Raw genomic sequence first — 24,969 nt, forward strand, 5'->3', positions numbered from 1 at the left:
AAGCGTGAAATAAAACTCACTACTTGGTAGAGACAATACTTGTCTTTTGGTGGTTGATCGATTAATTTATAGAGTTTAGACGGGATACCAACTTGTTTAATGTCATTCATTCCTATTCCTTTTAAAGTGGAGAAGAGGATAATTGGTTAAGAAACCACTTTTTATGGGAAGGAAATGCCACTAACAAAATGTTGCATTTGGTCAATTGGCAAAAAGTTTGTAGAGGTAAAGAAGAGGGGTGATCTTGGGTTAAGGGGCTTGAGAATTCACAATAAGTGTTTGTTATACAAATGGTGGGCTTGAGAATTCACAATAAGTGTTTGTTATACAAATGGTTGTGGAGGCTGAATGATGGTAAGAATACCTTATGGAAATCTCTTATTATTTCTAAATATGGTAAACAATTGTTTCGTAAGTTCAACACAGTTATTTAGGAGTTCGACATGACACGTAGTGAAGCTAAGCACTCTGTATTTATCGGCATTTTACTCCTAATCTATGTATTTATCTGGTGGTTTATGTTGACGATATCGTTATTACTGGCAATGATCAGGATGATATTACTAATATGTACATAGGATTTTGACAGATTAAAGTACTTGTAGGTATTGAGGTTGCTCAATCTAGCTCAAGTATTGTTATTTCATAAAGGAAACATGCTTTAGATATTTTTGTGGAGACATGAATGATGAGTTGCAGACCCGTTGGCACTCCTATGAATCCGAATGCTAAGCTTCTGCCAAGACAGGTGGAGCCTTTTAGTGATCCTGCAAGATATATGTGGTTGATTGGCAAATTGAATTACATCGCGATGACTAGACCTGACATATCCTTTCTTGTGAGTGGGTAGGTCAGCTTATGGACTCTTCCCATGATAGTTATTGGGACGCAGTTGTCCGCATTCTTCGATGTATAAAATCAGCTCCAGACAAAAGACTACTATTCGAGAACTGAGGCCATGAGCAGATCGTTGGATACATAGATGCTAATTGGGCAGGATTACCTTCTGATAGGCATGCTACGACTGGATATTGTGTTTTAGTAGGAGTTAATTTGGTCTCTTGGAAAAGCAAGAAACAAATGTGGTTGCTCTATCTAGCGCAAAAGCAGAATATCAAGCAATGACTTTGGCAACATATGAGCTAGTTTGGATTAAACAGTTGCTCAGAGAATTAAAATTTGGAGAAATCAGTTAGATGAAACTTGTGTGTGATAATCAAATTGCCCTTCTAAATCGTACCTTATCAAAAAAAAAAAATTGCCCTTCATAGCTCATATTGCATCAAATCCAGTGTTCCATGAGAGGACTAAACACATTGAAAATGACTGTCACTTCATCAGATAGAAGATATTCTCACGAGATATTATTACAAAGTTTGTGAAGTCAAATGATCAGTTTGCGGATATTCTCGCCAAGTCCCTCACTTGTCCTTATATTAGTTGCATATGTGACAAGCTCGGTGCATATAATTTATATGCACCGGCTTGTAAGGGAGTGTTAGAGAGTTATTATGTATAGTAGTACGTATATTATCCCACATTAGTAGAGAAGGGTTTAGTACTATGTAACACCCTATATAAATAGGGCTAATGTAAGACAAATGAATACATAATCCTTTCTTCCCATGTCGTAAACTCTCAGAGTATGTACTTAACTTATTTTTATTTTCACTTTTATTTTATTTTGGTATGATGATATGCGTTGAGCTTAAAGGATGAAGTGAGGATTCATACAACCGATCCCCACCTGTTTGGGACTGAGGCTTAGTTGTTGTTGTAGTGGTAGTAGGAATTGATTAGGGAGATTTATTTGTAACCTTGATTTGCTTTCCTATTTTACAATAGGTGTACATCACTATTTAACATCCAAAGCTTGAGGGGAATAATCAAGCTGAGCTTTCTCTCAATATTTTCTCCGGTGTTCGTTACTTCTCACACTTTTTATATTTGTTGAGCATCAACTATATTTAGTGCTCAGCAACTTAGATTTTGTCATTATTGGCACTTCTGCTTATTGGTAAAGCAACTTATCATAGTGGGAATCAATAAAACCAAAATACTTCTTTCACACATTGTATGAACTGATGTATCATTATCAGTATCACAATCATGGTCTCGAATGAACATTTTACTAGCGCACCTCCTTTAGAGTTGAAAGAGTCTCTTGGTCATATTGCAAGATGTGTGATATCTCCTTTAAATTATGGAGGGGATTCTATTGCTTTTTTCTTCTGGATTCTTGACCTGTTTGGAGAGAAGATCAAATAGTGCTAGGTAGCTCTAAACGTTCTGAAGTTCACACAGATTCCCCCCTTTCTGTTTTGATTTCTCTTGTTCTTATGGTTTCTTCAACTTCTTTCAAGATTTTCTTTTCTCAGTACATTTTTCCTATTTCCTTATTGTCATAACGGCTGCCTTTTGTTTCTACCCAGGCAGGGCCATGCTACTTTTTCATTGTCCGAGGTGCAAGAAATCGATGCTATGGTGTCCACTTTTGATGTATTTGAGCAGAAAGAATCAGGACCATTGATTTTGGCATGGGCGGTTTTCCTCTGTCTAATTTCATCTCTTCCTGGAAAAGAAGAAAATAATATACTGATGGTCTGTTTAGCTTCATATCACGTAATTGGCTTGCTTGTGCTTTCTCAGGAAGGTGTAAAGTTTTGACATATTTTTGCATATCTTGAATTTGTTTCAGGAGATGGATCATATTGGTTATGTCCGCCAAGCTTTCGAAGCTGGATCTTTGAGCTTTTTTCTTGAAATTATCGAAAATGATGTACTGAGGGATTTTGATGTGAGTGAATAGCTTGTTTACTCATTATTTGCAAATTATCTTTTATCCATCTTACCTTTCATACAGAGGTAGTGCATTATGTCATTTCATCTTTGCTTTGATATTTATTACTATTTTCAGGGTCCTATTGTTGGTCTTAGAAGCGTTTTACGGACATTTATATCAGCATTTATTGCCTCTTACGAGATCAATATCCAGGTTTTTAATTTAATACTATTTATCACTTTGTGAAGGAAAACACATCTTCTCTATTATCATTCCTTTTCTGTGTTGCAGTTGGAGGATGGTAACCTGAAATTGATATTGGATATTCTTTGCAAAATTTATCAAGGAGAGGTTTGGATGATTGTTGCTTTTTTGAGCCTTCAAAATCATATGTTTTTTCATTAATTCAGACCATTGACGTATATGGTGCAGGGGTCCCTCTGTACCCAGTTTTGGGATAGGGATAGTTTTGTTGATGGTCCTATCAGGTGCCTTCTTTGCAGCTTGGAGGGTGAATTCCCTTTTAGATCTGCTGAACTTTTACAGTTGTTATCAGCACTTTGTGAAGGAGCATGGCCTGCGGAATGTGTGTAAGTAACTTTTGTTTTTCTCCAGGAGTCATTGAGGTTCCTTTCATTTATGAGGCTTGTAGAAGGTGTTGCGAGAAATTATGTTGATATGTTTCTTGAACAGATTTAACTTTCTTGACAAGTCCACTGGATTGTCATCTCCTGTTGATATCAGTAGCTGTTTGATAGTGGATGATGCTTCTCAGACTGTTAAGGTGGTCCAACCGTTACACCTTCCCGGTGTTGAGGGTCTGATCATTCCTAGTGGAACCCTTGGTCATCTGTTAAAAATGATCGATAGGAATACTGCTCTAGTGAGATGGGAGGTAAAAATAACTTGTGTTTATTCCATTTCTCTATTATGCTATCAGCTTCTTTAACTCGTAGATTCTTTCTGCCACTAGCTATGTGAGGAAGCTGTCTCTAAGTTTTGAAAGTTGTACTTTCCAGGAGCTAATTATGCTGCATTCATCTTCAATTTCATGTATATCTTGCTGTTAGTTTCTCTGTTGCTACCTTTCTTTGATAAAATTCATTTTGTGACTTCGGTTTTGCAAAATTCTATTGCTGAATAGCTGAGCTTCACTGTTTAGAGCTTTATTGGATGTTGACATTGGACTTCTTTATTTTCCATCTATAAGATTACGTAGGTTTAGAGCTTTATTGGATGTTGACATTGGACTTCTTTATTTTCCTTCTATATGATTATGTATGCAAATTCTATAGTGAATAAATTCCTTTGAACTCATTCTAGCAAATAAAGAATTGAATCCTAGATGGAGTCTTATTGCAGTTGGTTAAACGTTCAGCAGGTGCAAATCTAAGCATTGCGTGTTGTTACAGGTGAATCACCCCTCATGTTGCTGTGTTTTGCACACTGATAAGACAATGCCCCTCTTGTACTGGAAAACAGCTAGTAGTGTGATTGAAAGTATAGCTCACTTCAAAATTGCTATTTGACGCAGGATTTCTTATCGTTTGTTGGTCCATTTATTTCTCGGTTGTATTTGATGATTAGTCAGAGAATGTCATGCATACACATGTTCTGAACCATTAATGCACCTAGGAAACTGAATCTTGTATTTGAAGTTTGACCAAATCAGCAAATTGGTTCATCCTGGTACTGATCATGCTTAATATCTTCTTTTCAAGTTTTAGAGTGTGGTGCGCAGTGCGCTAGAGGCGAAGCACACCTACATTGCTGTGTGGTGCACTCTGATAAACCAATGGCCCTAATGGACTTGAGTGCAGGACTAGCAGTGTGTTTGAGCGTATAATTTGCTTGAAATTTCCTGATCCTGGATTTCTTATCGTTTGTAGGTCTATTTTTTTGTAGGTGTTATTTGATGATTAATCAGAGATTGTAACACTCACATAGTTCTGAACCTGAAATACACCCAAGAAGTTAAAACTTTTCTTTTTCAAGTTTTTGCTGTGCTGAAGGTCTTTAAAGTTTACCCAGTTATTCTCTATATATTATGGGTCACGTTGCTCAAAATATGCTAGTCATTTCTCCAAAATTATCCGTAACCAAGGTTGTTACTTTTCTTTTACTTGGGTGAATATAAAGCTAGAATATAACAGAATGAAAATCATACCCCCTCCTCCAACAAAAAAAAAAGGAAAATTATTAGAGGAATATGAAATACTGATATTTTATCATATTTTGCTGCTAATATGCTTTCAGAAAGACCTGATATTCATCCATTCTTCACACTAATAGCATTGACAATTTTTACAGGAAATTTGAATACTTCAGAACAATATTTCATTACCAAAGGATATCCTTTCAGTTCCCTTTTGCTGTTGCTTGTATTTTAAGTACCTTTTTTTACTTTTGGGATTTCTTATGTAAATGCGAATTGCATATCTCTCTTTGCAGCTGTCTCCATTTTATCTTCTTCTTCCTGATGGTAATTAATCTGAAATTCAAACCCTTTTTATTATATATTCAGTTTCAGTAACCATAACTTGCTACTTTGTAGTTTTCGCGATCTGGGGTTTTCATGCTTCTTTTGAGTTTGGCCCAAGGGCCGTACTTGGAGAAAACCAGTGAAGTCCTTCTGACTCTTCGGTTGCTCAGCCGACTTGTGACTTTCAACATGGTAATCTACGTGGAGTTAATTTTTTCTTGCACAGTTATTTTGATATATCTATTGCATCAGTCCAATCTAAGTGTCAGAGTCATTCCTTCAGGTTAGTGCATCCATGCACAACTGCATTTGCACTGATATCTTAGTTGATTTTAGTGTGGGTGATGATGTGTGATAAATTTGTATCCAAAGGCACTGGTGGTAGCAGATGATGTTCGCAGATGATGTTTTTTATGCTACTTCTTGAATCTTAGTTCTCTCATTGCTTCCGTTTCTACTGTCCTAAAGATTAGTGTGGTTGTCTGTCATCTGCAACAAGGGTCTTGTTCTTTAAATGCCGCCCTTCTACCATACTTTCGGAGAAAACAGCAGTGACTTTGTTTGTTTAGTCGAACACTCAAAACAAATGTTTTGGGAAGACAAGCCCTGCAATGTCATATGTCTTTCTCAAGTCTATGCTAAGTTTAAGCTGTTCAATTTTGCTTAGTTGAAGGCAAGGAGGTCTTCTCAGTTGCATGTTTGCTCATTTTTTCCTTTCTGTTAAAAAGGATGGGTTTTTAAGGGAGTAAGAGGAGAGCAGATTATGCAACTACCAGATGTTTCATAATGAATGTGAGAGGTACTGTGCTGCAAAAGAGATAAAATCTCAAAATGGATGCAGTTCGGGCTAAGGTATTTTGTTACACAAGCTCCAACAGCCTGCCAAACAGTTATCTTCACAAATTGCGGAAATTTGCTCAAACCATAGTTGTTTAACTTCTACAGCTGCAGGCCTCCAAAAATATTTGGCTTTCTACATTGGGAAAAGCTGAAGGGAGAATGAAGCAAACCTTTTAAATGCTTCCTTGTTCCCTTTTCTAAAGGGGTAGAAACAAGTTAGACTGAGATCACTAACTTGCTTACACACTAGACTGTTTAGTGACTAGATCCTTATCAGTTATCCCACAGCAAGTACAGTCATCTGGCCATTAGGTCTTGAGATGGCTATATAACGTTTTAGGTATTTAGCACGTGTTTGGAATAATTGCGTTAATATGTCTCCAGTATGGTAGGCTATGCTCATATGTCTTGTTAACAAAGGCTTGCACATGTTTCCCAAGTAACATAACTTCTAGTCAAGGCTGAGCAGAGAGACGGATCTGGAATTCAACCTTCCTTATATGCTTTATAAGGGAGTCATTGACTCCTTTTGTTTAGGACCAACTTTCCACATTCAACTCTGTTGTTCCGTGTGAAAAGAAAGGACAAGAGAAATCTGCAGGTGTAGTAGTTTCCTCTGTACATTCAAAGATCGAAAGTAGAGAGGTGGCTATTATGGATTCAAAAAGAGAACAAGATAAAATGTCTCCCCATAAGTCAGATTTCTGATCCATTTCACGCATAGAATTGTTATTTCAACCATGGTTTCTCAATCTATCCTTCCTGCGTTCATACTGTAGTCCTTTTGCTTTCTGGAATAGGAAGTGTTTCTTGGTATTTTTCATTTCCAGTGTTTATCCTTTATATTGGTTGAGATTGAGTTAGTTAAGGCTGGAATAAGAGCCGCAAAAATCTTAGTTGACCCTAGAGAGGTGGTGAATAAGAGTTTTCGACTGCTTCTATATTTGCTCAAATTTTTGGAGAAGAACCATCAGACATAAAGTAATAAAGAATTTACGACAATTAATGTGAAAGACTGGAAGTAATGGAAAACTTTTGATTCCTTAATATGGAAAATTTGTTGAATTTAAGGGAAATGATGATGAGACTTTTGAAGAGCTTTTGAAGGGGTAGAGATGAGTTTTGCCCAGTTGAGGAGTAGTTTTGATCCCTTATTTTCTTTTGGTGCACCCATGAAGTTCCTTGTTGTATAGAAGATTGGGTGACTTTTGTAGAGAACCATATCTTTCTGTAGGGTTCCTTTTTTGGTATACCCCTTGTATACGGCCACTTTTGTTTTTGGCCTTTCTTTAATGGAAAATTATTTACTTGATCAAAAAAATGATGACAAGACTTTTGTTAAGTCTGTTTGCCGTCTGTTTTTCTTGGCATGGTAACAATTGTTTCAGCTATTGATGTTTTCTTGCTGGTAATATTTGATTTCGCTAGGGTGTTTGTTCTGCTCTTCTGGACCTTGGTGGTGGCTATATGCATGATGAGATGAACTCACCAACAGAAAACTTGCGGTATGACTAGGATTCATTAATCTACCTCCATCTCCTGTTTCCAATTAAATTTATCCTATATGCTAGTTACATATGAAAGAGATCCTAAATTCTAGGAAAATTACCATTTTTTTGATATCCCTTCTTCAAATGCAGTCTTAATGTGGCTGAGATCATTTGTGCTTGGATCAAGAATTTGTCTCCTAATTGCTCTGATGTAGTGTTGATGTCGATGGGAGTTAACATTTTGGCAAAGATGTTAAAATGGTAAGTCAGTCTCTTAAGTTATTTACTTTTAATGTTTTTAGTTCTCTTCACTTCCTTGAATGCTACTGAATCTAGAATTTTGAAGAGAAGCTTGCTATATTACTTTATCTGTTAGGTTTATCTTTTATTGGGTTATTGAATAAGCATTATGTTGTCAGAGGTAATATAAGTAGCTATTGAGTTGTGTTTATCTCACTGTTGAATAAATAATGGAATCTACCACAGGAATCTACCATTAGGGTTGGCTGTCTACATCACACTCTCTGGGGGCCCTTCCCTGACCCTGCGTGAAAGCGGGATGCTTTGTGCACCGGGCTGCCCTTTCCATGAGGCGCTTTATCACTATTTTGTCATTTATTTTGCTAGTTAAATTTTCTAACTCTTGCTTTTTCTTATTGCAGCTCACCGTATCATGTTTCCAGATTGATAGTCCAGGCGAATATCTTTGATGTTGCGTTTAAAACAAATCCTTTCAGAATTGGCTCCAATGGCCTGTCGAGGTGAAAAGGGTCCACCTATGCTCCTACTTCATATAGAACTTGCGTGCTTGTACATGTCCATGAATGTTATGGCCACAATCTGGTGTATGTTGTCAGGTTGCTTGTGATTGCTTAACCATAACCTTTTGAGTACTTAGGGATACAGTCTAGTTGAGATTGTACTAATGGCTTCTGACTGCTCTAGACTGCTTAGGCCGTAACCTTTTGAATAATAATATACTCTGAATTAATTTCTGGATTTCTGTCTTTTGAACTTTCCCTTCGTGCACTCTATCTGAATCAAGCACACCTGGAGCTGGAATGGGTTGAATATGTATGACAAGGCTTACAAAGCAAACCTTTTACCCATGGCAACTCGTGAACAGATTTTGCTCGCTGTAAAACTTTTTTTCGATGCGGTCACTTTTCTTTTTGTGTGGCTTACCTTTTCTTTTTCCTCCTTTTGTGTTACTGTTATTTTTATTCAAGATTGAATTGTCAATCAGACGTATTGGTTGTCTGCAATATGCAAAAACCTGATGTGTGATATGCCGTGGCCAACATAGTTTTATTTCTTATAATTTACTGTTTAGCCTGATGTCTTTAAATATCTCAGGAAACTTCTCCAATTCTAGAAAAACCAAGCTTATCTTGACAATTTATTCTGTGTTTATTTGTGGCTACTTTAGTGGATCGTGGTTGCTTTCTGGTCGGCTCTCAAAAATGCTTTTGATCGACTGTGAGCAGAATGATTGTCAATTGACTCTTTCAGGCATGTCATTTAGTTGTATTGATTTATTTATGTTCATCAATTATGTATAACATGTTTGTATCTTATATAATGTCATCTGCGTTCTGATTGCAGCTATACAGGGAGTCTATTTTCTTCTGTTGTTAACATAAAAAAATACATATCTTGCTTCGTTTTTCTAATCCAATTTGTTTTTCGGTGTCTCATTGACATTGACCATTAATCATGGTGGCATATTTTCTTCTGTTGTGCGACTAGATTCTTTAGATCGTTTTATCTAGGTCCTCACACGCTATTTTGTGATCTTCAGTGCTTGACCTCACCATGCAGCTTGTGGATGCTGGAATGGAAAATGATGTTGTCCTTGCACTTGTCATTTTCTCCATTCAGTATGTCCTTGTTAATCATGAATTCTGGAATTATAAAGTCAAGCATGCTCGCTGGAAGGTGACTCTGAAGGTATTCCTTGGATTTCCTATAATTTAAACAGCTATGCTTACTTACATGGTATGTAATTTTCTGCTTATAACTTACGTGCTTTGGATGTAAGGCAGTCCTTTTCTTTAAGAATCTTTGGGTGCTGTTTTTGTTTGTCTCCTTTACTGGGGACGATATAGAATACGAAGGTTATGGAAGCTCCACTACACCTATAATTATTCACGTAATGTACCAATTTGGGGAAGGTCAAGCTTTTTTCGATTTATAACTCCTTCCACCAAATATTGGCCGTCACTTTTTGCTTTTTGAGAGTGAACATCACTAATCTGCAGAGAGAATTTCTTTGGAAATTATACTAAGAGAATTAGACAGCTGATGGAAGTACTGGGAAAATTTCGCTTTAATGTGCCAAAAAAGTTGTTTAAACAACTCGTAGTCGAATTTTATACTGATTCTCAAAAAGTGGAATGTGATATTTTAGACCTATGGAGTAGTTTTGTTTTTTTAGTTTGAAGGAGTAGCTTAATGCTATTGAATTATTTCTCAGACATTTGGAGGGTTATCATTTGGAAGTTAATCGTACATTGTCGATCATTCTTTGCGGAGTCGTTATTAAAAATATATCTTTGGGGAGCATAAGGAATTTTTTGTCAATCATGTTTTAATTCTGATTAGCTTACTAGCTTATCATATTTTGGTCTATTATGCTCCAATATTACACAATGAATCCTACATCGAGCCTTCTCCCTCAAAGAGAAACGGTGTGATTTAGTATAAAGTTTGCTTGGGTGAGATGCGGCTGGTGCATGATAGTAGGTGGTTATTGAGATGTTTTTATTCTCAGGCTGCTATCTAACACCAATACATGCATACAGATGTATGTATATGTGTAAATATTTCATGTGAAAAGGTGTACGGTCAGCTTGATTAATGCGACTTCTGTTGTTGTTGAAGGGTGAAAGGTAACTGCGATTGGATTCCTAGTCCATCTCTTTTCAGATGGTGGAATACCCACCAGTATTGATTTATTTACTGAGTCATTCTATTTGTGTTACATATTGACTTTATAATCATTTAAAATGTAATACTTTTTGTTGAGCACTAAGGGAAATGGACTTTGTTTTTATTTGCTTCTAGGTGCTTGAAGTATTGAAGAAATGCATTCTGTCAATTTCAAATATCCAGAAACTTGGTGAAGTGGTCAGGGATATTTTACTTGGTGATTCTTCAATCCACAGTGCACTATTTCGACTTGTTTGTACAACTTCAGATGGCCTGGAGGTGAATCTTGCAGCTCTTGAATATGCTAATAAACTCCTAATGTGCTCTGAATGCTCAGCCAGCATGTAGGATCAGCAGTTGATAACATTGCTTTATGTTTTGAAGATAAACTCTATTAACCATTTTTTATGTTTTATGTTTTATCTTCACCTTCAACAGAAGCTCTATTTTAGCCGGCTTTATGGGCTGACAGAAATCGAAGGATTACAACAGGCAATTGTCTTGGGATTGGATATTCTTTCCAGTATGCTTTCTGATCTCTCAAGGGTATGCTTCATAAACTTTCCGCAACTAGCATCTCTTACTTTGAACTTCTTGAAGGGTTGCACGACTTGGAAGGAAGTTCACTTTTCTTTTATCCCGGTGCCCCTTTCTTTTCCACCTCAGGCTTAATAAAGACAATTTCATTCTCGTCTTTTACTAACTACCTTATTTCTATGGGAATAGAAATGCTTGAGAAATTCATCCTGGGATGACTGCTTCTCCTGTGGGTGAGAGAGGATGAGAGCAATATAGTATGTGTTATTCTTTTTTGGGCTCAATCTGACTTTATTTTTCTTTCAAGAACTCTTACGCCCAGAAAATGAAAGTAGCGGAAATGAGGATGCTGAGGTGGATATGTGGGCATACTAGGAGAGATATGATTAGGAACGAAGTTATTCGAGACCAGGTGGGAGTGGCCTCTGTGGACGATAAGATGTGGGAAGCGAGACTGAGATGGTACGGGCATGTAAAAAGAGGAGATGCACAGATGCCCCAGTGAGGAGGCGTGAGAAGTTAGCTATTGCGGGTTCGAGAATAGGTAAGGGTAGGCCGAAGAAGTATTAGGGAAGTGATTAGACATGGCATGACATGTCTCCAACTTACCGAGGACATGACCCTAGATAGGAAGATATGGAGGTCGAAGGTTAGGGTAGAAGGTTAGTAGGCCGTCGAGTTTGAGACACCATATCTGCTCCTTTTTTCCCATATCAGTATTAGTATTATCATTTCGTATTTTTCTTATTCTGCGATTTCCATTATTATCTGTTGTTCGGTTTTCTTATTGCTTTGTTATTTTGCTGTTGTTAATGTTCTTGTCTTTAGTATTTTCAATAAGGCCTCTTCATTAATGTTCTCTTGTTCAAACCTGATGTGAATTGTTTTTCTTGAGCCGAGGGTCTTTCAGAAACATCCTCTCTACCTCCACAAGGTAGGGGTAAGGTCTACATACACTTTATCCTCCCTAGACCCCACAATGTGGGAATACACTAACTAATGTTGTTGTTGTTGTTGAATCCGAGTTTAATTTTTCTGGGGATGCAGATTGAGTCTGTTGTCAACAACACCAGGTGCCAATGACTCTTGCATTATTTTGAGAGATCTGAGTAAAGTATTCTGATCTTTAATAAAGTGAAAGGGGTCCCAGCTTGGAATTTATGATCTTTGTCAGAGTTTTTTTCCAATACCTACACCCTGATTGAGTTGTTTCTTTCTCTCTCATCTGTGGTATTTATAGAATTCAGAATTCTATTTTCTGCTTTCTTTTACTGCTGGAATCAGTGTATACAAATAATTTACAGCACACAGGCTGACTGAACTTTAGTTTCAAGTGACCAATGGTCACAGATATCCCTGATCTTGTTTGACTTTTATGATATGTTTGAAGCAGATACTAAGACCTGCTTGTGCTTTATTTCAGGATGTGCCCAATTTTATTGTCTTTCATCAGGCAATCATGTCATCAATGACAAAACCAGTGCCTGTGGTTACTGCAGCGATATCATTGATGTCATTCTTCCGAAATCCTGTATGTTGTAAATCCTGATATTATCATCACTATTTAGTTAAAATGCACTTGCTTTGTTGTTTTACCACATTTCTTCGGAATTAAGGAGTTTTCTGTTCATTTCGCTAGAGCATGGATGCATTCACTTTGTTATCACCCTTGCAATTGTTGGGATGATACAGTTTCACTAGATTATTTCCTAACTGTGTTAAGGTTTGGAAGATTGTCAGTCCCTATTCTTCCTGTGTTATCATGGTTTACAGTGCTAATTTCCGTATTGAGGTCAGGTATTGCTGGACCGGTGCTGAAATCCTGTTTCCGCGGTGCTGTCTCATTTCCAAGCCTGATAGCTGCATTAGTCTAATCTAAATTTGGATCGAATTTCTTTCAGTCAGCTACCTACTTTCCTCAACTTGCCAAAGTTAATGTCTGTAGTGGTAATTGTTGAATTAGTTGACCACCTCATCTATAAGAATATGCTGTCAGAGAGGGGACACCTTTATTTATTTAGGTCTGCAAACACGTCTTCTCACGTGCTTGCCTAGTTCTTTTGTTTTTGGCCAAGCATGTGGAAAATTGTTTTATTAATTTGGGTGCCAGTAAGACTCGATCAGGAGCTCTACTTGCTCTGGTACTATGTTGCATTGAGTGTCCCTTCACTTAAAAGCGTATGTCGTCAGAGAGGGGATACTTTCACATTTTTTATTTTGGTATGCAACAATAATGGTCAAAACAAAACATGTGAATTTCATGTACTATCTCAAAGTCGCTGACAATTTTTTATTATGTTTTTATCCCATTCAAGCTAAACTGCTATCTCAGCCTTTATTCTGAAATGACTATAATTTATCCTGGTATGCTTGTTGGTATACTGCTTTTACACGCGGTGTGTAAAAGACACAGTTGGAAAAAGGTTTTGGTTTGAGAAGGTCGCCTGTGTAACAGGGGTGTGTCAAAGGGATTTGCGCTCAAGATGAGAGGGCAAAGTATGGATTAACCCAAATTGTAAAGGAAACAGACTTTAGGTCTAACTCATCCCCAAGAGCTAGCTTATGAGGTAATGATTTAACAAACCATACAAGGAGATAACAACCCATTCTCTCAACCCATGTGGGACACTTAACAAACCATTCCCCTGAACACACCAAGACTATATATCTTAGCATGTGGACTACATAGAGCACAATTTCTTTTTACCCAAGAATAGGAATGGGTTGATATCATGTTAAGAGAAAGAATCTTAGGCCCAACTCAACTACAATAGCTAAATCATGAGGTGAGCATTGCCTAATACCATATAAGGAGATAACAACTCATTCCTTTAATCAATGTGGGACACATAACAAAAATTATGCAACTAGATACACATGTAAAATCGCATGAAATAAATTAATTTGGAGAAACACTCCTTGATAGACACATATGGCATGAAGAATATGAATTGAGGAAAGTGGCAGAAGCTAGATGCAAAAGTGAAACAATGAATTCATGATGGTTTTGAATATAAGCTATAACATGTGACTCTAGCTGCATCATTTCAGTTGGGATGGGGCTACAAATACAAAGAACATGAAGCAGAAAACGAAGGATCTTTCAAGGATTATGCCAGGGGAATACTCTTTTTTCAAAAGAAAGGTTAATAACTTGACTAAAAATGGGATAAAAACTCCCGCATTGGTATTTAATCGCCTTTTCCAAACAAGTGTATGTCACACACCAATGGGGCCGTGACACATGTCATTAACTAAGAAAAAGAAAATAGTTTAAAATTACTATTAACTAAGCAAGGGGAAGGGATATGAATCCAAAGAAAAAGAAAAATGACCTTTAAGAGAGATTTAGATTATACCAAAGTTGCCAAAGCCAGAGAATATAGAAAAATGTCAAGGTCTGTCGGGGCTTGAAGCGCAAAGCAGAATTAAAAAAGGCTTTGGCAACTGCTATTGAAGTAATCTAAATTATGTGTGTAATGGAAGGTAATTGACTTATATAGACAATTATTATTTGAGAAATTGACTTAAAAAAATTGGAAAAAATTAACTAAATGAAATATAGGAAGTAAAAATCATGTTAGGTAGTATTTAAGGATGTGACGTAGTGGTCCATGAAGTGGATGCAAACTTTGGAAACCAGAGTTCAAATCTCAGCAAAGACAAAAAAAACTATGTGATTTCTTATCATGTGCCTAAACCTTGGTAGGAAGAGTTACCCGATTCCTATGCTGGTGGGAGGTAACAAGTACCCAATGGTTGAGATGCGTGCAAACGACCGGAACACTCCTGTCATGTTAATCAAGTTCCAGAACTATTTTAGATTTAGATGTAAATTTGCCACTTGAAGTGTTTGGTGACTAATTTCCTTACAAATTTATAATTTCTCAATTCCTAATTTATCTAAATAATTTATTCATGACATTTTGTTAATAATCAATATACCAATTCGCCAACTCTATTTATTGTCTAGTGCTACACTCTTAATGACAGAGTCCATAAGGTGCATGCCTTAGTGCTTTGATGACTGCACTAAAGCATCTCTAAACAGGATGTCACGTAACTTCAGGATTTAAACATGCCTCATGTCAGCATCTAGCAATACTAGATTATGCAACGAAATGTGACGAGATTCATACGGAACCTAAATGCTGATTACAAAGAGAAATGAAATGGATTTGTTTTAATTTTATAAATGAAACCAGACTTTGTTTGTAAATTTTCTAATAGTGAATTTTGGGGAGTATAAAGTATAAACTACAAGAAAGAACTTGATCTTGAATTTAGATGTTTGAGGAAGAAGAATTATGTGCTACATCAAGGTTCCTTTTAGGGGGGAAAGAAAAAAGGAAAAATGAAAAAGGAATGAACAGGTTTTTGATGACCAGCAAAATCTAAAATATTTATTGCACGTATGCGTTCTATTTGTTTGACCTCTGGCTCTCTTCTGTGCATTCTTCTTTTCAATTGAAGGTTGCAGCATTTTTAAGATGCATCTATTTACTTTTCAAAAGACACGCTCGACCACCTACTAACCTTTTATCCTAGTTCTCAACCTCCACACTCTCCCAAACACCACTTGTGGGATTTCACTGGGTGGTTGTTGTTGTTGTAGTATCTATCTACTTTTCCCCACTTTTTTTTATATTTTAAATATTTTTTTCCGGGTTGTACAAAAAATTAGAAGAAATATTCTTCCATTGCTCAAAATAGAGTTCTTGATGTTCTTATCATTCAAAAGGAAACCAAAATAGGTTCCATTTAAGTCATTCCAAGGTCTAATATAACTAAGCTAAATTCTGATGAACTTGTGCTGCCTATTCAGAAGATACAGGTGGGTGCTGCAAGACTGCAATCCAGATTGTTTGTTATTGCAGACGACTCGCAATCATGTGCGCTTAGCAATGCATATTTTGGTCTGGATGACAAGCAGGTTTAGCTTTAAAATATCGGTGTTATTTTTCTTGTTAGTTTAAAATTTTGAAGGATGAATGTAAGCTGCTTTAACTGATACCAACAAATGCATTCGCAGATCTATAATTTTAAAAATACGATTTGTAGCATTCTTTGTCAAGAGAAGGTAGAAAGTGAGGATCTCATAATTGCTACTTTCAAGATGCTTGCTTCTGCTGCACGTTATCAGGTAACTTACTAGTTGCTTTCTTTTTGAGCTCATAATCTGCTGCATTACTGCCAGACTTGGGATCTAGTATGTCTGGATGACCTATAGTCCAGGAGCATTATAAAGCTACTATCTAGCATAAAGTCTTTGAGCCCTTGAGCCTCAAGCTTGATCCAAGTTGACAGATGTTCGTGGTCATGTGTAAAGTAGAAAACAAATAAGGTACCACTTCTGATACTATCAGCCCAATTTCTGTCCTGATGTGTGGGCTAGGCGCATGTTCGAACCTTGCTGCAGACAAAAGCCTGGTCTATAAGTGGAGAAGGGTACAGGGGCAGACTCATTATCTACACTGAGTTTCGAACCGTGCACCATTGACCTCGGGATCTCTAGATTATCAAAATAAAATAAAATGGGGAAGATGGAAGATGTTGTAGTAGTTGTGTCCCAAGTTTTCCTTGATATTGAAATATTCCACCAATTATTTGATGGGAGGAATGAAGGACAACTTGACATATTATGACCGTATTGCCTCTTAAATCAATTTTAAGGTCATCGAGAATTGTTAATGACTATATCGTACATCTTTATTCAAAGCTTCTGGAGCACTTGCTAGGTGTTTGCAACTACTTTTTGTTCCAATGGGGTGAAAATCAATAAATAACAGTTTGTACCCACTGCTTTTTACCTTAGGCAACCATGTGGAGAATGTAAACTCCTTGCTCCATCCTGCTGTATCTTATAATGTGTGTCTGTACAAACTAGTCATGATGCCTTTGTTTATGTATCCCTTATGTCAAGAGCTCTACTAATGGGTTGTTTGGTAAAGCTGAAATCTGAATGAATATCTTATCACTAAATAACTGAAGTCCACTATGGAAATCGTTTTGAACATCATTAATTTCATATTGTATTGTCTTCTAAAGCTTATTATTTTTTAATATTTAGTGTGCTATACAAATTTCTTGTATTCTGCCATGTTAAACTTTGTCATTTTGATGTGCTTACTCGACCAAATATTTGGACTTCTCAAATTTGCCCTTTTTAAAATAGATATTTGGACTTCTAAATATGAGATTATCGTCTATTTGGAATGTGTCATTGACATCTTATTTAGCCATTCTTTTTGTTTCAATGGCAACTCATGCATAAACTGTTCATATCAATTTAGATGTCACTAAAAGGTACTTAGTTCAATCTTTTGATACTGTTGGCATCTGGTGTCTAATCCTTTAATAAATTTAGTTTTTAAGTGCTGATTTGGGTATGAAGTAGACACTAATTTTGGTCCTTTGTTGTATTTAAATTGGAAATCGTTCTATCGCAGGCTTCTTTTCTTACCGCTGTGATTGCTTTGAGAGAAAATCCAATTTCTGAATCATGCAATGGTGACAATCAACCTGGAGACAATGATGCATTGCAGTGCACTGCTGCAAATATATTAGATTCCATATGGGTTTATGTTAAAAGAGCTGATGATCTTGTGATGACGTAAGGTTCATGGTCTTTTTTATTATGCCGTAAATTGTTACAATAGCCCTTACGACATTTTATTGTTGAGGTGCTTCATGATTTGATTTAAGATATTTTTTTGGTTTCTTTCAGCAAAGCACATATACTGTGTAATATGCTAAACTTCCTAAACGCATTATGGGAAGGAGCTGCTCATTATACAAATCTCCTGAAGCAGCTGAGAAACTCAGACTTCTGGAAAAAGCTATTGAATTCTGTGGTGCTTTCTATTGGTAAGAATAGTTGCCAATCTGAAAGTGCGACTAAATTGGAGCTTCAAAATCTGGTATACAGATATCTATGTCAACATAATGTATTGGATGTAATGGCCTATGAGATGTTCCTGCAGAGAAAGATTTTACATTCTGAGTTGGTCAAAAAAGAATCTTCCAAAGCATTGCATAATGGGTCTGATGGCTCTAAAGTACCAACACCTGAAAGTGCATCTAACCTGAAGGATATTTTTGGAGTGTGGTGTGGGAGCTCATTGGATGCGGAGACTATCAAGACGTTTGTTTCATTTGAGTATGATGATTCTGTAAATCTGCATGCAAGGGTGAGCTGTACTTCCTGGTACTCTTGTTTTCTCATTCAGGTTGAACGTAGTAAATAAGTCTCTATGTTGGTTTATGTCAGCTTACATCATTGCTAGTTCTGATGTTCCGCTTCATTTTGATAGTGAATGTGAATAAGGGTAGAAGCATTCTTTTTTACTTTGCAATTGGTACCTTTTGGATTAAAACTAAAGCTTTTTAGGTGCTTGAATTGTAGGACAGATTGTAATTTCTGGCTAGTGGCTTGAGGAGCCGAAATAAATCAGTATAACATTTGGTTAAGTTACAATGCAAAGTGTTAGTGCTGGAATATTCGAGTTAGAATACCCATAAAAAAGAATGTTCGAGTTAATATGTCAGGGGTGTTGAGTCTTAAACTTTATTTCACATTGGACAAACATACATGTATATTGTTTGACACATATAAATAGATGTATCTTATGTTTGTCAAATTGTCAGGTCATCAATACAACTTTCTCTTCTCTTATTTTCTCACATAACAGGAGAGTCTTTAAGATCTTGATAGAGACCTTAGCAGCTTCTACCTATTAGGTGTTGCATGTGCTTCGTCAATCCAAATCTTTCTTTGTTTTCATAGTTTTATTATCTTTTCGTCTTCCCAGTGATAAGTTCCCACGGTATTATTCCTATTTCTGTTGACCATCTTGGAGCACTATGCCTTATCTTCGGTGACCATCCCCGTCAGTATCGCTTATTTTCCTTTTGTCACGTTCTGGGGTGTTCTGCATTTTAACCGGTGACTGTTCTGAGGCACCTCTCGTTTTCCCTGATGAACGTTTCGGAGGCACTGCATCATTTTTTGTCACTGTTATGGAGGATCACATCTTTTCCCGTGAATGTTCGGGTGGAACCGCCTCTTTCTTGCCACTGTTTTGGTTATTCTTCCAACTATTTTTCTAGATTCCCACGGTCAAATCTTACCTAGCATGATTCCGACGAAGTTTTGTCAGGTTTTGGCAATTGTTCATGTGATACTATTCTAACGCTCTTCTAGTGATTGTTCAATATTTTGGTGACTGTTTATTATACTACTTTTTTAATTAAGCAAATGGTATTCAACCCTGAGTTTGATGGTGCATGTCACAATGTTAAGGTGGTGATAGAATGTCAGAATTGGTGTTATAGTGAATACTTTGAGGTCCCCCTAAACTTGACATGTTTTATCTAGTGCACATCTGAACTGTTTTTTGTGCAGATTAGCCCTCTGAACTTGGCAGTTTGAGAGCCTTGACCCCTAAACACCGACATGGAAAAGAGCATGAATACACTCTCTTTTAGGCACGTAGGAGTGAAAAAATCGAAAAATTAGCTTCTAGATGGGATATTTTTCAACTATTGATTGTCACGTAGTCAGATAGAATGATTTATTTGTTCCAAATTTATATTTCTTCTTGGGTTTTTCTTAACATACAATGCATATTTGTTCCCAACTTTGTACTTCCTTTTATTTCTTCTTTAGATGCAATGACTATTTGTTTCAACTATGTGTAAATTTTATTGTTTTAGGGCCACATCTATAAAAAAATTGGCTGGAATTCTATCGTTTTTAGCCAAATAATTCTTTTTTGCCAAAATAGAGGAGTTCCAATTGTCTATTTCTTTTTATCCTTCTTTAGATGCAATGACTATTTCTTTCAACTATATATTTCTTCTTTTCGGGCCAAATCAATAAAATAAATTAATCTGGTACTAATTATTTTTAGCCAAAATAATGGAGTCCTAACTGTGTATTTTTTTCTTCTTCTTTAGATACAATGACAATTTGTTTCAACAGTGTGTTTCTTCTTCTTTTGGGCCAGATCTGCAAAAATTTGGGTGAAACTCCATTACTTTTAGCTTAACAAAAAAAAAGAAAATTTGAGCCTTTACAATCACTCTCTCTCTCCCCCCCCCTCCCCCTAAACAAATTGGGCCTGAAAAAGATGATCCAAAAAGTTAACAAATTTAGAAAGGTAATAAAAATATTGTATGTTTAAAAAGTGTTACATGGAAAAAAATGTACGTGGCAGGGCATGTCTCACCCCATTAGGTGAGATTGGTTAGGGGGGTCGAAGCTATCGAAATGCCAAGTTTAGGGTGGGTAATTTGGATTAGGCAAACATGTCAAGTTTAGGGGGTCCCGAGGTATTCTGCGTTTTTTTTTTCCGTGGATAAGGTACAGTATGTTTTAACTAATACATTGGGCCAAGAGGGTACTAGCAAAATTTCAAAAGATGAGGGCAAGCTCCCAAATTACATCTTCCCTCCCATAAAACATCTTCTGTTCCTTTCTAGCGAAATGGTGGTCTCCCAAACAAATTGTTGTTATGCTTAAATCCAGTAGAATTTTAGGATGTTAAAGAGACTAAGAGTGACAATAAAGTGTTAGTACTCTTTTACAGTTTATATATACTCCCAACTAATTTACTCCTTACTTGGCAGCCTTCACCCTTCTGTTTCTGAATACCCGAGTCCTTTCTTCTTTGTCATCACCTCTTCTCTTTACTGATAACTACCACTTTGTGCTTTCCCCAGTCTAAGCTTAATTCTAGCAGCTGCAAACCCAGAAACCTGAAATCTTTATTCACCCCTACACTCTTGCTTTTACCTGTCTTCCAGAGAAACAGACCATTTATCATGGATCAGAATGAATCTACCGATACAGAATGATACCTACAATCTTACTACAATCTTATCATGAATACTGATCTTTGATTCACCAATTGAAAAAGTTATTGATTGGCTTAACTGAAAACGCATACCAGCAAAGGTGGCAAAGTTAACCTTGCAAAACTGGAATTTGCAAAAATGGACCAGGGAGCAAATGAATCATGTGGCTTGGTTATATGAATTTTTCAGTTGCATTTTGATTCTGATAGATCAGCCTCAAGGGTTTGGTGGCAAGTAAGAAGCTGAGAAGAAGAGCAGTTCTCACTTCGCTGGTTGTTGAGGTCAAAATTATGATACTTGTCCCTTTTGTTGGTGGTCATCCTTGGTTGAAATGTCAAAACACTTATACAAGTTGTGCTATCGAAATAATATATTATTTAAAGTGGATATCTCATGTATCATGTTAAAGGTTTTACCTGTCTTCTTAGAGGGCTGGTTCTGTTGTTTTTCTTGTTCAAAGTCAGTATAATTTGGATCTCCATTTTGTAACGCTCTCTTTTTGTTTCTTTTGCGGCAAAATAAACACTTTATTGTGAGTGTCTTTTCCTACTCTCTAGGGCTTAATCAGTTTTTCATTTAAACTCTACTCACTGTTTTACTGATTGTTTTATTCTGATTTTTTTCTTAATATCACATTCAGAGTGAAGGGGAATATTCCAAAACAGCTTGTTATATCTTTTATAACAATATGAGGTTTTTCAGTATGTTTGGGAAATCTTCTTCTTATTGTCCCTTGTTTATACATCAGAATATACCTTTAATTTTAGTTGATAGTGCTTACAGGTTGCTGCTGGTTTATATGCTGTGCGGGTGATGTGTAAAGTGAAAAGCGGTGATAGAGGAAGTTTGTCTGTTTCACTTATCGATAAAGTTACTAACTTGTGGCAAAAGGTTTTATTCTTTTTTATATTTATTTGCAGCTTCTCATACAATGTTGCGGTTTCATCCCTTCGCCCTTTATTCCATTTACTCTAATCAAAGAACTGATACATAAACACAACAATTGATGTCTCCTGAATTTTATCAACCTGTCAACTGCAGTTTACAGACTTTCGTGCCTTTGGCATTTGTTACAACTATAGCTTTATTAAAGAGACTTATTTTCTACCTTAAATTTGTTTTCTCTTCTACAGTTGAGGAAGTTACCAGCCTTTTCTGAGTTGATAGGTTATTATGCACAGCGTGGTTATAGGTAAGTGCTCAGTATTGTCATGCCTTGCTGAAGTGAGACTGTTCCTGGGACTGGTTTGTCTATTTATTTGTACTCGGTTATTATCTCGCAGGGATATTGTGATCTTAATGTTATCTGAAGTAAACTGTTATAGATTTATAGCAATCTGTTACTCAAAGAGTTGAGGCAGAATGTCATTGGTGTAGTAGTTAATTTTATTTGATAAGGGATGTGTGTGATTACTTGTCACGGCCCAAAAGTCCACTAAGGTCGTGATGATACCTAACCCAGCCCGCTAGGCGAACCAACCAACATACTAAACCAAGGAACAAGATAAAGTATAACAAAGTCTCACGAATTGTCACAAATAGATCAATTTAAGTGCGGAAATACAACAAACAACCTCGGAACTGGTTGACGACGTTATGATCAACTACAACTGAATTACAAGACAACCGTGTCGTGACATAATACATTATTATCTGAAAGAAAACAACAGTAATAACTAGATAAGAGAGAAGGTGGCTCTGAAGCTGCGAATCCAAGTAAGACAGCTCACTGCGAAGTCTTCAAGTACCATCTCAACGCTATCTTCTAGGCCCTGCTAGTACCAGAACAGAGTCTACACAATAATATGCACACGTGTAGTATGAGTACGATAATCAACATGTATTCAGTAACTATCAAGTCTAACCCCAACGTAGTGGCGACGATTTGACAAAAGATATTTACTTCTCATAGCCTGTGCAGTTCATAAGTATATATAATATCATAGAAACAACCAAGGTACATTGGATATATATATAAGGTGCACAATCAAAGAAGAATATAATTAGCATGCTTCCTGAGATAACATGATCAAAGCGTATATCAACACCCAATTCGCATATAAAGGAGATATACACCAAGAAGCATTTATTCTAATGTCTATGCATGATAAAGACTCAAACTATACGTCAATCCGACACTGTCCAACAAACCTGCTAACAAGTATCATGCATGTGTGAAATGCACCAAATAACACATGTAAATGATATGCGCGAGTATAGCATGTAAAAATGCATGAATAGACATAGAGGATTCACTTAAACAGATAAAGCTTTTATCTTTATGCTCAAACCCATCAACCGGTATCATAAACAAACCAAAAACCCGTCGGTTTTTCACGAACCCGTGTGTACGGCACCAAGAGAAAGATGGGAGGGAAACTCTAGAGGGATGGATCCTTATCCACACGCAAAACTGGAACGCAAATCTACATGCCCTAACTGATACCTCAACAAGAACGTGAATCCACACTCCCCAATTGATATCTCAAAACAGGAACGCGAATCCACACGCTCTCATTAGATACCTCAAAATAGGAACGTGAATACACACGCCCTAACAGCTCAACAACTCACAACAATCTCAAATAAGTAATGAGAGCATTATATATATATATATATATATATATATATATATATATATACAATTTCTACCATGTAAAACAGTTACATGAAATTCATATGTTAAACTAGCATGTGAAGAATGCCTATAACATTATTCTAGCACGAACAAGATATTCAAGTAGCCACACCACAAATATAACATGCAACAGACAAAAACATGTAGCAAACAAGGCATAATTAAGCCTAAGATTCTACCCCAAGCATGGAAAACATATGGTGTTCGCATATATGCTCGTCACCTTGTATATACATCACCCCTAAACACGTAGCATATAGCACAAGTCTATTTTAGGAAAATTTCCCTCAAGTCGAGGTTAGCCAGGATACTTACCTTCGGAATAGGCTTTAAACTTCAAGAACGCCGTTTCTTTTCTCTATGGCTCCAAACGTCCACAATCTAGCCAAATAATACTTAACAAGGTTAAATAAGGCTATAGGAATTGATCCCATGTGAAAAAGGTTCAATTTTATCAAAATCTCAAAAGTCAACAAAAAGTCAACCCAGACCCACATGGTAAAAACCCGAATCAAAATCAAATCGCGGTGACCCAAAACCTCTCGAGTCCAAATATGTATTTTGTTTTCAAATTCAGGACTAAATCCGTGCTCAAAACCTCAAAACTCACTTTTTTAAGTTTTGGTTCAAAATATCTTTTTCCCTCCTTGAAATCCTTGATTCTTAGGCAAAATCGAACATAAATTCATGTAATTTTCATAGATTCAAGTTAAAATAACTTAGCCCAATGAAGTATATGAAAATCCCCTAAAATATCACCTCAATCTGAGCTCCCTAGCTCCCAAAATATTGAAATGAACTCTAAGTATAAAATGAGGCTATTTATACAAATGCTGAAAAGTGGCTGAATTTGCAGAAAAGGGCTGAAATGACTGCTGCTGCAATTTGCTGGTTTTTGCCTTAAAAACCTTCCCCGAACGCCCCGAAACTCACACGAGCCCCCCTCGGACCCCCTCTAAATCATCCTGACAAGTCCCAATACCCTATATGGACTTGGCCAAGGGCTCAAAACACATGGAAACATAACAACTAAGAATCAAGGTACAAATTAAACTTATGAATTTTAAAAAACCTTCAAGTTTCAACTTTCTCATAATAGTGCCGAATCACACCCGAGCTCCTCGGGTGCTAAACCTAACATACGTATAAGTCCATAATCATCATACGACCCTAAGGGAACCCTCAAATCATGAATCTAAATCCGTTTACTCAAAATGTTGACTTTGGTCAACTCTAGGCATTTCAAGCTTCTAATTAAAGTGTTCCAAAACGCTCCGGAATCACTCGGGACCTGTGCTATCCATGCCCGCAAGTCATATATCACCAAATGAACCTACGAAAAGTCTCAAATAAGGAAATGGGGTGCTAGAAAACACGACCTATTGGGTCGTTACATTATAGAACCTAAATA

At 36.6% G+C, this 24,969-nt stretch overlaps 1 protein-coding gene across 5 annotated transcripts in view; it reads left to right on the forward strand.

Annotated features, from left to right (window-relative positions):
- Positions 1-24,969, forward strand: part of LOC104120548 (uncharacterized) — a 46,863-nt gene that overhangs the window by 13,098 nt on the left and 8,796 nt on the right. For 4 of the 5 annotated variants that reach the window (XM_070196827.1, XM_033652650.2, XM_009632340.4 and 1 more), the window contains exons 8-28: positions 2,433-2,601; positions 2,699-2,797; positions 2,918-2,995; positions 3,074-3,133; positions 3,215-3,372; positions 3,476-3,677; positions 5,337-5,456; positions 7,533-7,609; positions 7,745-7,855; positions 8,257-8,355; positions 9,024-9,106; positions 9,396-9,544; positions 10,661-10,804; positions 10,964-11,071; positions 12,486-12,593; positions 15,888-15,995; positions 16,095-16,205; positions 17,512-17,675; positions 17,790-18,252; positions 21,704-21,811; positions 22,054-22,112. In XM_070196827.1, coding sequence (XP_070052928.1) covers positions 2,433-2,601; positions 2,699-2,797; positions 2,918-2,995; positions 3,074-3,133; positions 3,215-3,372; positions 3,476-3,677; positions 5,337-5,456; positions 7,533-7,609; positions 7,745-7,855; positions 8,257-8,355; positions 9,024-9,106; positions 9,396-9,544; positions 10,661-10,804; positions 10,964-11,071; positions 12,486-12,593; positions 15,888-15,995; positions 16,095-16,205; positions 17,512-17,675; positions 17,790-18,252; positions 21,704-21,811; positions 22,054-22,112 — 2,778 coding nt within the window. The remainder of the gene's footprint in view (positions 1-2,432; positions 2,602-2,698; positions 2,798-2,917; positions 2,996-3,073; positions 3,134-3,214; positions 3,373-3,475; positions 3,678-5,336; positions 5,457-7,532; positions 7,610-7,744; positions 7,856-8,256; positions 8,356-9,023; positions 9,107-9,395; positions 9,545-10,660; positions 10,805-10,963; positions 11,072-12,485; positions 12,594-15,887; positions 15,996-16,094; positions 16,206-17,511; positions 17,676-17,789; positions 18,253-21,703; positions 21,812-22,053; positions 22,113-24,969) is intronic. The other variant, XM_033652653.2, reaches the window with a different exon arrangement.

Source organism: Nicotiana tomentosiformis, chromosome 3 (genome assembly GCF_000390325.3).
Source record: "Nicotiana tomentosiformis chromosome 3, ASM39032v3, whole genome shotgun sequence".
NCBI classification, from domain to species: domain Eukaryota; kingdom Viridiplantae; phylum Streptophyta; class Magnoliopsida; order Solanales; family Solanaceae; genus Nicotiana; species Nicotiana tomentosiformis.